At 45.9% G+C, this 12,690-nt stretch overlaps 1 protein-coding gene and 1 non-coding gene across 2 annotated transcripts in view; one reads left to right on the top strand and one right to left on the bottom strand.

The window, feature by feature from the left end:
- The window catches only part of CLPB (ClpB family mitochondrial disaggregase), a 95,168-nt gene that overhangs the window by 20,121 nt on the left and 62,357 nt on the right, over positions 1 to 12,690 (bottom strand). Inside the window, exons 8-9 of the mRNA XM_062586826.1 lie at positions 11,470 to 11,584; positions 1,150 to 1,227 (exon numbers count right to left, since the gene is read on the bottom strand). Of these exons, the coding sequence (XP_062442810.1) occupies positions 1,150 to 1,227; positions 11,470 to 11,584 (193 nt within the window). The remainder of the gene's footprint in view (positions 1 to 1,149; positions 1,228 to 11,469; positions 11,585 to 12,690) is intronic.
- On the top strand, positions 2,132 to 2,317 carry LOC134135765 (U2 spliceosomal RNA). The gene has a single exon (XR_009957353.1). It is a non-coding gene; the product is annotated as a U2 spliceosomal RNA (small nuclear RNA).

Here is a 12,690-nt window from a genome sequence, read left to right as displayed (position 1 = left end):
ATGTATGTATGTGTATGCATTCATGCATATATGTGTATATACACATATATGATGGGATCTTTAAAGTGCTTACCTACTGTGGGAATCTACTGAAAAGTGAAGACACATTAGATATTTTAGTTTGTACAATATTTGGGCTTCCAGACTATTGCATCGAGACCCATACAAAGTATCCATTTGATACATTAAAATTCTCAGCTGCTTTGCTTTCTTATCTCAATACTCATTTTTATGGTAGGAAAAGAAGAAAAAATCTGTCACAGAAATATATGAGAGTTGATGAGCTGACAATTTATATTATTGAGCCTTCAGATCTGCTATAAGCAGTGCAATGAAGTCTCACAAACATTTCTTACTGTTTTTATACAGCTTTATAGCAACTCATTTAGAGTTAATACTTGGCCTGCTACTGCTCTAAGGCAGGATCCTGTTGAGACAGTAATTGTTGTGTACGCCCCGTTACCTTAACCCTTCCAGCCCCAGCCTCTTCCAAACAACCAAGTGACTCAGCTGGAGGTTGTTTCAAATGTCACAGTTCAGTTACTTTAAATCTATTTTTTGTTCCCCAAATAAAAGTCATTTTGTCCATTTCATGAACAGATCAACTGCCACGTTGCATTTTATTGTGTTTGAGGAAAAATATTATCAGTGTCAATAAAATCACATCATTATGAAGAAAACCTTGCCCACAGGAGCAAGATGAGCAGAGATTCTTTTTCGCGATAGCAGATTTCTGTTAATAACCCTACCTATGGAGGTATTCCTACTGGAAAGCACAGTGCTGTTAAAATTACACTTTTATTACCAAAACTGTCCCTTCCTGAGACTTTAAGGGCAGACTGCCTCCTGGGATAGCTCAGTGCGAGGCCAGGCACACTCCGGCACATGGTGTGGCCCTGCGTGCTGAAGCCGGTGCCGCCTGTCCGGCTGAGGGGCAGGAAGATGCTCTAGATGACCACCTGGAAGGGCCAACAGCATCTTGCCCTGGTATTTTATGTGGAGCTACGAACAGTTGTGCAGAAAGTGCTCTGGGCATGTGCTGAGTCCCAAGGAGCAGATGAGCTGCCGAAACACCCCTGTCTCTGCCCCTTCCCAGCCTCATCACTGGTTCCCTGTCCCTCTCAGGACAAAGGACAACCCAAATGTTACCTATTCCAGAAGATCCCAAGAAAAGAAAGACCAGTGGGTGCTCTTCATCATACCAGCCATTTTCCTTCCTCCGAATAGCTGCATTTAAACACAACAAAAACAAAAGGGGGAGAAAAAAGGCATATAAATCAATGACACAAAAGCAAGTATAATTATCACTAAGTATACACTATGTTTTACTGCTCTCTACCCACTCAAAGTCTTCACTACCATTAGGGCTATCTAATTTGATTAGCCAGCAAAGGCCCCAGAGACACCTAATCAGGTTAGCATGGATTTGGAAAGCTGCCCAGAGCAGATTTCGGATAAAGTTTTCCAGGATGTGCACTCAGCGTTGCTAGGGAAACAGAAAGGAGGATGGACAGTGAATGAAGGAGAAGGGGTTGCGAGGGGAGAATTCAAGAGGCACACTAGATTTCCAGCTTGTAACTGCAACCTTTCTGTGAAATGCCTGGTCTGAAGAAGTTTATATGTTATTTCTCTCATGCAAATTAAAAGATAGATGTTTGAATTGAAGGTCACAACAACTCTGAATTGATGTGTTTCTTCAGAAGGGAGAGTGTTCGTTTATCTCCATTAACGTCTGGACGGCAATACTGAAGAGCATCCTGACTAAGATACCAATGAGAAATTTTATACAAAGGTAAGGAGGATTTGGAAAGCAGAACACCAATTATCTCCCAAAACACCAGAAACAAAGCCACATCCTTATTTCAGGACATACGGCAGTTTGTCTTGCAGAATTTGTGATACCTCCTACCCAGTACAGGTTTCTGCAATCACCCAAGATGAGATTTAGCCACTTGGTCCCCCTGAAAGCTCTCAGGCTCAATGAGTAGCTCCACCACACCACTAAAATCACTGCATGACCCAAGTGGGAGACAAGGAAAGGTATCCTAGGCCAAGAGGAACACACACACCTGCAGGCTGGATCTGGCCTGTGGAACACAAGAACTACTGCACTGGTTCAGATCAAGGGACTGTTGCTTCTTAGCCTTTTGGCTCAGAATTAAATAGTTCTTATCATTTTAATCTCTGATACACCATTGGTTGGATTGGACATTATACCTGAAGGTTGTTTGGTACTGGGAGATGAATGAGGTGCTTCCTCCATCTACTCCAGGGACGAGCTTGGTACAGTAGTGTTCCCAGGAACAGTGTGAAAAGCGGCAGCCACATGATGATACCCAGGGAAGAGTAAGAAAACAGCAAGCATCCTTTCCCCTCCTCTATTCTGGTGACTTCTAGCTATTTTCCTTCTGTGTTACCCAGCACACAGCTTTCCAGGAGCCAGGACAAGTCAGTGCTGAGCTCAGGGTATGGGAAACAAATTCTAACAGAATTTGCACCCTGAAACATTTTGTAGTGACTGCTAGTAAATGTGAAATATTGGTGTAGGTGGGTAACTGGCCTGGTTTAACAGGTTTAGGGTCATCAAACTGCTTCAGTTCATGTAGCAGCTAAAGAGGGTAAGGAGAGGAGTAAGGGTTTTGCAGGGCCTGTTCCAAATGTTGATTTGCCAGGCTCCAAGTCTCAGCCCAAATCTCACCCAGATGTTTTAAGCAGTGAAGCTGGGCAAGCTTGTTACTTCCAGCAGGTTTGTGAAGGATCTGTGCTGAGGGATGTGGACACATGTAAGAAAAGTATTACTGGGGTCTACCTCCCAGCTTGTCTCAGATGGGCTCCAGCAATGATCGGGAAAGCAGGCACTGCCCAGGGGTAGAGCATGTGTGCTAACAGGGCACTGCAGCACGGTCATTCCCTTGCCCTGCCTAGTAACTCTGCTCCTGAATTAAACCTGAATCTCAGGCCACACTGTAAATGAGAAAAGAATCAGAGCTTGCTCAGCTGCGTGAGCCCTCGGGGCACAGTGCTGTGCACTTTCTTACACCGAGTACTGGGGATGGTGCGGTCACCAGCTGCCCTGGCCAAGTTGTAGTCAGGCTGGGACCAGGGGAGGGAAATGCCACTGAGAAGGGCTGCGGCTCGGACACAACTGGCAACCTGCCCTAGCCACACGAACCAGAGCGGAGCACGCAGCTCCCCAGACCAGTGCTCTCCCCCCGTGGCTCACCGCCGAGGTACCAAACTACACTGACTAGGCAACTTGTGGCAGGCTCCTGCTTCTGATGGCAAGAGACAGTCTATGGAGGTCTTCCTGATTTATCTGCATTATTTAAACATGGCCTCTATTACCGCTCTTAAAAAGAGTTATTCTTGCCATATTGATTGCTGTACGCTATAAAGTGTTTTGAGATATTTTGTAAGAAGCGACATAAAACAAAATTGTATTGTCTTGTAAATGATGGGGAGGCTACGCCTAATAACTTACCTGTAAGTGTGCTTTTTAAAATTCTGTGCAGACCTGTGTCTCAGCAGTTGCTGGATGCCAATGAGATCAGAGATGCAGCATTTTGCTTGATACAAGTAGGGCCAAAATGGGAAAGATGCCAAAGAATCCTAACCTAAGTTATTTTTAAGCTACAGAAGGAAATAACAGCAGCAGAGGTAAAAGCCCTGCAGAACGAAAATTAGAGGAAACAAATATTCAGAGATCTGCAGTTTGATTTCACTTTTCAAATAAAGCTTTTTCTAAACACTGCTGTACAAGTACCTCTGCCTTTCAGTCATTTCCATAGCAAACATACTCCAGTTTACAAAAAAAAAAAAAAAACAAAAACAAAAAAAAAAAAAAACAAAAAAAAAAACCATGCATCTCCTTTCTTTATGACTGCCATCTCAAAACGTCAGCCTGGGACTGAGTCCCTGTCGTTGTCCCTCAGCCCCAGGACCCTCAACTGCTTGTGACTCCCCATAACAGAGTGCGGCAGCTCCTCTGCCTTCGAGCACCTGACAGCACCTCGGGAAGCTCTAGGTTTGCTGTCTCCCTGGGAGCCTGCAGGCGGTACCAGACAGCAGTCCTTATAAACAGTGAATCCTGAAATTCAAGCTGAGGAAGAAAGAAAGAAAGTCTACGTAAAAGCTCTGCTTGACAGGGTTAGGGAAAATAAAGGAGTCCTAAGAAAAGACATCCTAACAGCAGCATGTGAAGAGGTCTTCCTACAGGTACAGGGATAGGAAACTGATGTAGGTAATGCTTAATAAATATTCCCATTTTGCACAGAAAAAGAAGCTGAATGTCTTACGCTATAGGAGCGACAGTGAAAAGCTGCCTCTGCCAGCAAGAAACAAGGCAGGAGGGTGTTAAACAGAGGCAGCTGAAGTGAAATGCTATAGGAGCCGTATTGTATAACAGCACTGACGAGTTTCAAATGAATTGGGCTAGCAGCTCTTGGGGCTGCTCCTGTTGCTGAAAAGATCTGCATGTAGACAAACTCCTTTGAGTCTGTGTCTGTGTCTGGGGAGTGCAGGTAGGACACTTGGGCAGGGTGAAAGCTGATTAAATTGGTGAAGATTAGGAAGATAAGTAGAAAGCTTCAAGTAAGTCTAAAATCCTGCCTTATGGAGCAAGAAAAAATCAATTTACCGAGGTTAACGTGAGAGGTTTAAGGGCTGACTCGACCACAGTCATTAAGTACCTACACAAGAAAGCGCAGAACTTGCCAATCTAGCAGACAAAGACCTAACATGCTCCAGGGGCTGAAGCTGGACAAATTCAAACTAGAAGTAAGGCAGAATGTTTTTTAACGATGGTGATTAGGACATCGTTAGGACAACCTACAAACAGGAGCGTGAGTGAATCTCTAACCACCGGCAGAGTCTGTAGAAAAAGACGGGATGTCTTTCTAAAAGACCGTTTTAGCTCAGCCAGAAGCTAAAGGCTTGTACTGCTTCTACGCTAAGGGAAGACTAAACGGTCCTAAGAGTCCACTTCAGCCGTGAACCCCAGGGGCACATCTACCCCGCAAAACGGGGCCGCGCGCAAGGACTGGAGAGCAGGAGGAGGCTCCAGCCACAGTGCCCCGTGGACTTGCCTGTTTATTCCTGGACGCAATCTAGATGCATTATCCAGTGCTTTAGCCACGCTAATAAGTCCTGACTCTTGTCAAGGCTTAATTAGCGCAGGCGTCGAGCCAAGCTCCATGACTGGATGGCATCCGGACGCGTCTCACCTGCCGCCTGCGCGCAGCTCCCGGGCCCAGCTCCGGGGGCACGGCCGGCGGCGCGGAGGTGCTCTGCGAGCGCGCAGCGGTGCGCGACAGCCTCCAGCTGCTCGCAGCCCGGGTCCTCCACACCAAATGGCCGTTACAGAGGGGGAACAGGAGGGGAATAGCGACACTGCTCACACGGATCAGCAGAGACCGCGTTGGAGCGGCGGACGAGGATCCGTGCAAGCTGGGCCGTGGGCAGCGGCAGCCGCCAGCTCCGACCGCGTTCCTCGGAGAGCCTCCCAGCCCGCGCGCACCTCCCCGGCGGCGGAGAGCACACCCTCCTCCGCTGGCCTTTCTCCCGGCAAACGTGAGGTCAGATACCACGGGTGGATATTCTTTTTATAAATTGATGGGGAATAACATGACCACTGACAATTTCTGCAGCTATTTCAGCTAAGATAATAAAGGTAATAAACTTTTGCTTCAGGGCACGGAGTGACCACTTGCAGGGGTCAGCACGCACAACGGTCCAAAGGCAGCTGGGTTAAGTGCGGTCTTTTTTCACTCTCCTCGGCAGCAGGACACCAGACTTTATGGATAAATGCTCAGCTCACTCATAGCAACTCCAATGATATAAACCACACCATAAAAAACTACCATAAAGTTAGTGCTTGTGATTCAGAATTAGATCTTGGCTAGAGGGTGTTCTTGATCATCATTTTACAGAATGAGTTAGCTAGATCTACACAGAGTGATGAGGTATAAAATCTTTTCTTTAAGTAGGCTTAAAAATATGACATATTCTACCACGCTGCCTAGCCTCAGTGCTCTTAAGCTTTGAAAACCTGAAAAATTCTGCTTGTTACCAGGCAGGGGCCACTGAACACCCAAGTTTTACAGGCACAGTTCTCCAAGTCCTACTGCTGGCCACTGCACAGTTTAGCCTCAGTGAAAGGGGGCAAGATGCCACCTCAGGACAAAACACCACATCGGTGCCACTTTGAAGGGTTAAAACTCCTGTAAGAGCAAAAATGCCCTCAGAAGAACTCCTGTCCCTGGTGTTTGTGCCCCACAAAGCAGCTGCCTGCCATGCTGGTCGCTTTTCACCCATATTCATGCAAGAAATCCATCCTATGCCTCTTGGAAAGCCGTCTCCTTCCTCCTCTGATGTCAAGGTTGGCAGAAATAAATAAATAAATGGAGGTAGGTCACACTGCTTTACCAAAATTTCATTAAGAAATCCAGACCCAATGTCCAAGCAGAGAGGCTGATGATGACGCTTGGGCCTTCTTCTTTGGAGCCATTTCCAGTGTCGCTGCAGTGCTTTCACTTTATTTCGTACATCTGTAACAGCGTAACTGTAGCGCTGCGTCTCTGAGAGGCCCTTCAGCTTGCTATTGAACTGATAAATTCACTGTATTACTTTACACAAATCAATACCCTAGCAGTTATCAGGGGTTGATGTGACCGAAATTGGTTTCAGCCAATTTGTGAGTGTAATAAATGTCCATTTATCAAATCAATTCATTCAGTGGTGCTTCTTAGACCGCCCAGGCGCAGGGTACCACAGGGGTGAGCGTCTCCTGGTCCATTCCACCGTGGGACTGCTCTCCTCTGTCAAGGCTCTGAAGCTACGGATCACACCAAGAGCTGGCTTCCCAGTTTGGATTTCACCAGCTCAGGAGTCTCTTACGGGATCTGCCACAAAATCCTGAAGAACCTGCTGGCCGAGCCCCACTTGCAGTGCTTCTAAGATGCAGAAGAAGAACCTCAAACTGGATCAAAGATGCTTCCTTGGAAAGCGTGACCTGCCGGAGTTAGGACGTGTTCCAAGTGCTCACTCTATTTAGTTTACACTTGTCGGCAACCTGCCTCAGTAAAACAAGTGCCTATGCACACTAAAATACAGGACTTGTAAATAAATCTACCTCGTCCACACAGAAAACAGCTTCCCTGGGATCAAAGCAAGATGATATCTCTGCTCATCTATTTTCCTTCAGCTCTGAAACTCCAACTGTTTTCAACAATATTACTGCTCAGTATGTTCAGAATTTGAAATTTTATAATTAAAAAGTGGACTTTCTGCACTCACCTTTATTCAAATTCTAGACATGAAAAAATGAACAATATTTTTTCTCCCTCTCTCCTTTTTCAACTTTAGGAAGAGTCTTAACACAGATTACTTCAATCCAAAAGGCTTAGAAAACCAACACTGGAAAACGGTGGTTTTGGAACCGCACCTCACTGCCTGGCAAATGTCATATATGTGTAAAAGGAGGTACTCTTTCTCTGGCTGCATAGTTAGGATATGAGATCACAAGATACGTACTTTTACAAATATGTTCTCTTTTGGTTTATAATCTTAGACAGGAGATTCTTTCTGCTGCATCCCTACGAAGTATGCCTTGTTTCACCCTGGTGTGTCTGTATATTCATGTGTAAAGGCAAACGAAAGCTAACCAGATTCAGAGTATAATAATTTATGGAAGAGCCCTGGAAACACAATCATAAGCCTTTTAGCTGTTCGTTTGCATGAACTGGCTCCATTAGCTGCTGGGATCACAGGAACGACCTGCCTGTTTTTTCCTGACGTGTTACAAGATGGAATACTTCATCTGGATTTTGTTAAGCTGAAGCAAACATCTTCGCCCGCACAGAGGACAGCATCACGCAGCCGCAGCCGAACAGCCTCCCGTTAGGCAGCAGCATCCCCGTTCGGAGCACGAGGAGGAATACTGACCCCTCGGAGACGGCCTGATATGATCGCGTTACACCATCCAGCATATCACAGTCCTGCCATCATCTGCCCGATTTTATGTTACAGAAAAGAGAGCAGTAGGTTTCTGATATATTTTGTGGAAAGGACAGAGAAAAGCTTCCTGCCTCCCTGGCAGCAGTGCTGAGTTAGTGCTCGTGTGATGAGGGCAGGGGAACATGCCCGCAGCGCAGGAACCCTGACCGTCGCCGTCTCCGTGCATCCCCACACCCGGGACCCACGCAGGAAACCCCAGGGCTCCCATTCCCTTTGTATCCTTGCCTGAGCCTCTCTGGGGACTGTTTGGATCACGCACTGGCTGAGAGATTAAATCAGATTATTCAATTAAGGCAGCAGTTATAAATTAAACATAACAGCCAGGCTTGGTAAATCTTGAGGCACGTTATGCAGCAAGTCTCCTAGTCAACACACTGTATGAGCGAGCACAAAACAGGAGGCACGTGGAGCCCACAAAGTGGCAGCAAAAACAGCTGGGAATAAAAAATAATAAAAATAGATAGGAAGTGCTCAGAAGGAAAAAGTCATGTTTCTAAATTCACCCTTCCTGAAACAAAATAACAAAAAGGGGCAGAAGGGAGAGGGGAGGAGGGGACAGCGACTCTCTTGCTACCTTTCGGTCTGATATCCTGAGGCTGCGGGGGTATCAAGCACATTCCCTATAATTCAATAAGAGAAACCTCCATAAAGGCAGCCACTTTAATGTGCACAAACACCACCTGTGTCAGAAACAGGCACTACCCATTAATCAAAGCTTCCCAATTAGCCCATACTGCTGCCCCCAGGCACAGCCACTCTCAAAACACAGAGGGTGTCTGCTGTGCTTGCAGGGGGAGAGCTTGCTCTTTGCAGGGCTCTGAGATCGCAGAGGACTCGTCTTTGTTAACTCTGCTGGTATGTTTTTTGTATTTAAGACAGCCCGTTGCACACAGTTCTCTCCTCACCTCACCCTGGTCTTTCCTAACTGTCCATTTTTCAGGCACTATATTAGGATACATGCGTGGTTTAAGGAATTATGAACAGGATATAAGGGCTTTTAGGCCCTGGATTGACAAATTGGACCCAGCCTAGCTTGCTGGTAACAGAGTCTTGATTTCCTTACTGTGTTTTAATGCCCAACATGAAACAAATTGCTCCTGAGTTTTGAGCAGTCTAAATACACCCGAAGAGGCTGTATCAAGCTTTCCACACTTGCGACACTAAGGAAACCCTGCAACAGATAAGCAGAAACCTTCACTTTCCTTCGATGAGCTGTGATGCACTGCAGCGCGGGCAGCGGGAGGCAGGCAGCGCTGCTTCCCAAGGTCGTGGCTGCCTCGCACCTCAGCCAGCTGCAGTTTCAGGCTATCTGCAGAGTCAGACTGATGCCACAGACTCACATTTTGCAGTGGTAACGCTGCCGGAGCTGTGGCAGTAAAAGGAAAGCAAGACTTGCGGAGAGAGATAATAGCGTTTATTAGGCTAACTGATACAGTTGGAAAACATCCCCCCACCCCGCTCCACAGATGCTCAACACCCTTTTCTCTCAAACTGCCTAATTGATTAACATAATGAAGTTAAGCTCAGAGCAACTGTCTGTACTCATCTGAAATTTGTGGCTTCTGTTTAGGCCTGTGTGCCTAAAAGCTGGTCTGTTTTTTCCCCATCTCCATCAGATGGTCTAACGAAAGGCATTACCTCTCCTCCAAACCTTGCTGCACTCTGGTACGGTTTCATCACAGCCACAAGAGGCCAGGCTCCTCATTCATTCGCTGGGCTTATTTATTTATTTTTTTTATAGTGAAACTTAGAATTTGAAGTTCAGGAAAAACACCTCAATAAAAAGGCACCAGTACCCTAATTTTGAACGTGGGGCCAAGGGTTTCTAGCAGATTGAAAAAAGGAAACACTAGGTAACTAAGTTTGCACCAGCCCTGCACTATTTGCAGCATACTTACAGACATAAACCACAAAGTGTTTTATTGAGTCTGTAGCACAGACGACTAATGCTGCTTTCCAGCTAGAAAAGAACAGAAGCAGACTAGCAAAAGCAGAGTGCTTTAAAATACAGTCTCCTAAGGAAGTGTGCCACACTGCAGCCCTCTCTCTTTGCAGTGGCCATAGCGAGAGACGATGATATCCACATACGTGTATCTGTAAGGGGCTCACAAATACAGCAGGGGAAAGTTACAGGAACAAGCTACCGTCAAAGGGTTTTGTTTTAACGTTGTCTTCAGTATTTACTGAAAAACGCTTCCAGAAAGATGAAGATGGAATGAGCTCAGGAGCCAGATAACCCTTCGGTTAGCTATTATCCACCCTCTGCCTCCGCAAGACCGGGTACCTTACGACTAACACCAGATGCACTCTGAGAACTCAGGATCCTAACTCCCGCTGAGCAAAGTGGGACCAGATTCTGAACTGCCGTTGAAACCAATGGGCTCTGAGGCTAAGAAGAACCTTGTGTTGTCAACTGCAGCAGCCTCAGCTGAGCAACTGCTTCTTCAGCAACAATTGCTTCTCTCGACACAAGAACCAGAGGGCACTATGCAAAATTAGCTGGAGGCAGATTTAAAACACATGAAAGGATGTATTTCCTCACCGGCTATGCAAATCCCAGCCAAAGGATGCTGCAGAGGCCAAAAGTTTATGGCAGCTCCAAAGAAAACAGACAAATTCACAGAGGAAAAATCCCTTGTGGGCTGCTACACACAAAGATGTAACTTTTGGCTCACTGTGTTCCTGGATTGCAAATTGCTGGAAACTGGGAGAAAGTGGGAATAGCACTCTGCATTCGCCTTGCACTGCTCCCTGTGCTGTTACCAGTGACAGGACACTGGGCTAAACTGCCCTTTGCTCTGTCAGAGCAGACACGGTCAGAAAAGTACAGCCGAAGGACGTGTTTGTGTTCTCTTCAGAACAGAGCCCCAAATCTGTAAGGGATACAGACAAATTACCGAAAGCAGTCTGTGTGCGAGGGGTTTATGTACATGCCTGCAAAACTGCTAGAGAATCATTGATGAATATTCTTAAGACCAAAGGTCTTGTTAAAAAGACCTATGGTCTTGTTCTATCCATGCTCCAGTGTCACCAACTTCAGTCTCTATATTTTCAGTCCTTTATCTGAGAATTGCTTTCATGCTCAAAGGTGCGCACTGCAAATCTCAGCGAATAACTTCGAGCTTCCATGTTTAGTCTAGAAAAAATCATCCCAAATGGAAGGGCTGGTAAGCCTCTAACTCCAGTGCCTGACAAAAAAGCATCTGTTAATCATCTATATTCAGTTCGTTACCCTTTCTCAGCTGCATGTTAAAAAGCCCCTCCTGTGACAAAGAACAAATGTGCTCTCTCTCTCATGGCCACAAAGTATCTGCTGGACCTCACTGTGAGTCACTCATCCACCTCTATTAACTGCTGTGATCTGCTTGAAGGCAGTCCCAGATCATGGCTTTAGGAAATAGCATATTTTCTCTGTGGAGCAGAAGTTCTGGGAGAGAAGCGAGCGAGGGATCCTACCTGCTCCCACTGTTGCTATTGCACTCTCTTGACCAATGATGTGCTCTTTTAGTCGTTGCTCCAGGGGAAACCTCCGGCGTTCTTCTATCTCTCTCCTGCGCTGCTCTTCCTGGAACTGTGGAAAGGAAGAAAATTTTAGGACCAAAATGTTTTTCTAAGCAACAACAGGAACAACTAGTATCCATATAGTTTTTCCCACAAGACCGCAAAGCCCTCTATGAGTATATACGATACACCTAGACATGCAGACTTTTTCTTCCTATCACTGAAAAGCAGCCAGAGCGAGTGTAACTCGGAAAGAGTCTAGAAGCACCAGCCTCAGCTCTAGGTAAGTTAGAACAGGAGGAAATTTCTGAATCTCTCAGAGAATGGAGGCTGAGGTGCATGGGAGTGGAGAGAGCTTGGCTGGCAAGTGCACTTTCATGGGCAGCAGTCAGAAACTTGGGTTTTGCATCTGGTGTGAAAAATAGCTTATTTGGGAAGGTATCACACTGCTTCTATAAGAGTGCTATAGAGAGCAAGTCAGGACTATAGTATTTATGGGCAAGAACAATGATATTTCTCAAATTTCCCAACGAGATGTCAACTAATTATAAGCTTGCTTATTTTGAAAAGTAAGAGCTTAACTATTCTACCTATATTTGTTTCCTCATGTTCCAAACATCTTCTACTCAAAGATTTCAACTCCCTTAAAAGCATCGGTGAATCAAACTCTGTAACGTTTCAGAAAGGAATGGAAGAGTGCTGTCCTGGGAGGCTGGGCAAATCAGACACAATTGCTTTGCAGACAAGCTCACAACAAAATGCAGGACAGCACAGGAAAAAACCTGTTTAGTTAGGACATTTACTTTCCTTCACCTCCAGGTCAGAAAGAAGCAGGGTCTTTTAGGGCTAATGACTTACGCATTTTTTCCATCCAGCTTTAGTTTACTGCATGTGGAAATAAAGACTGAAATAATGCAAAATATAATACACTGTATCTTTGCATCTCCTCCACATACAGAATCACAGAATAGTTGGGGTTGGCAGGGACCTCTGGAGCTCATCTAATCCAGCTCCCCTGCTCAAAACAGGGTCAGTGCAAGCAGGGTTCCCAGGACCATCCATGTCCAGTTGGGACATCTCTAAGGATGGAGACACCACAACCTCCCTGGGCAAGCTGTCCCAGTGCTCAGTCACCTTCACAGTGAAGAACTGTTTTATACTCTTCGGTATCCTGTG

The sequence above is a fragment of the Rhea pennata genome, chromosome 1 (genome assembly GCF_028389875.1).
Source record: "Rhea pennata isolate bPtePen1 chromosome 1, bPtePen1.pri, whole genome shotgun sequence".
In the NCBI taxonomy this organism is placed as follows: domain Eukaryota; kingdom Metazoa; phylum Chordata; class Aves; order Rheiformes; family Rheidae; genus Rhea; species Rhea pennata.
This window is presented reverse-complemented; position numbering and strand designations above follow the sequence as displayed.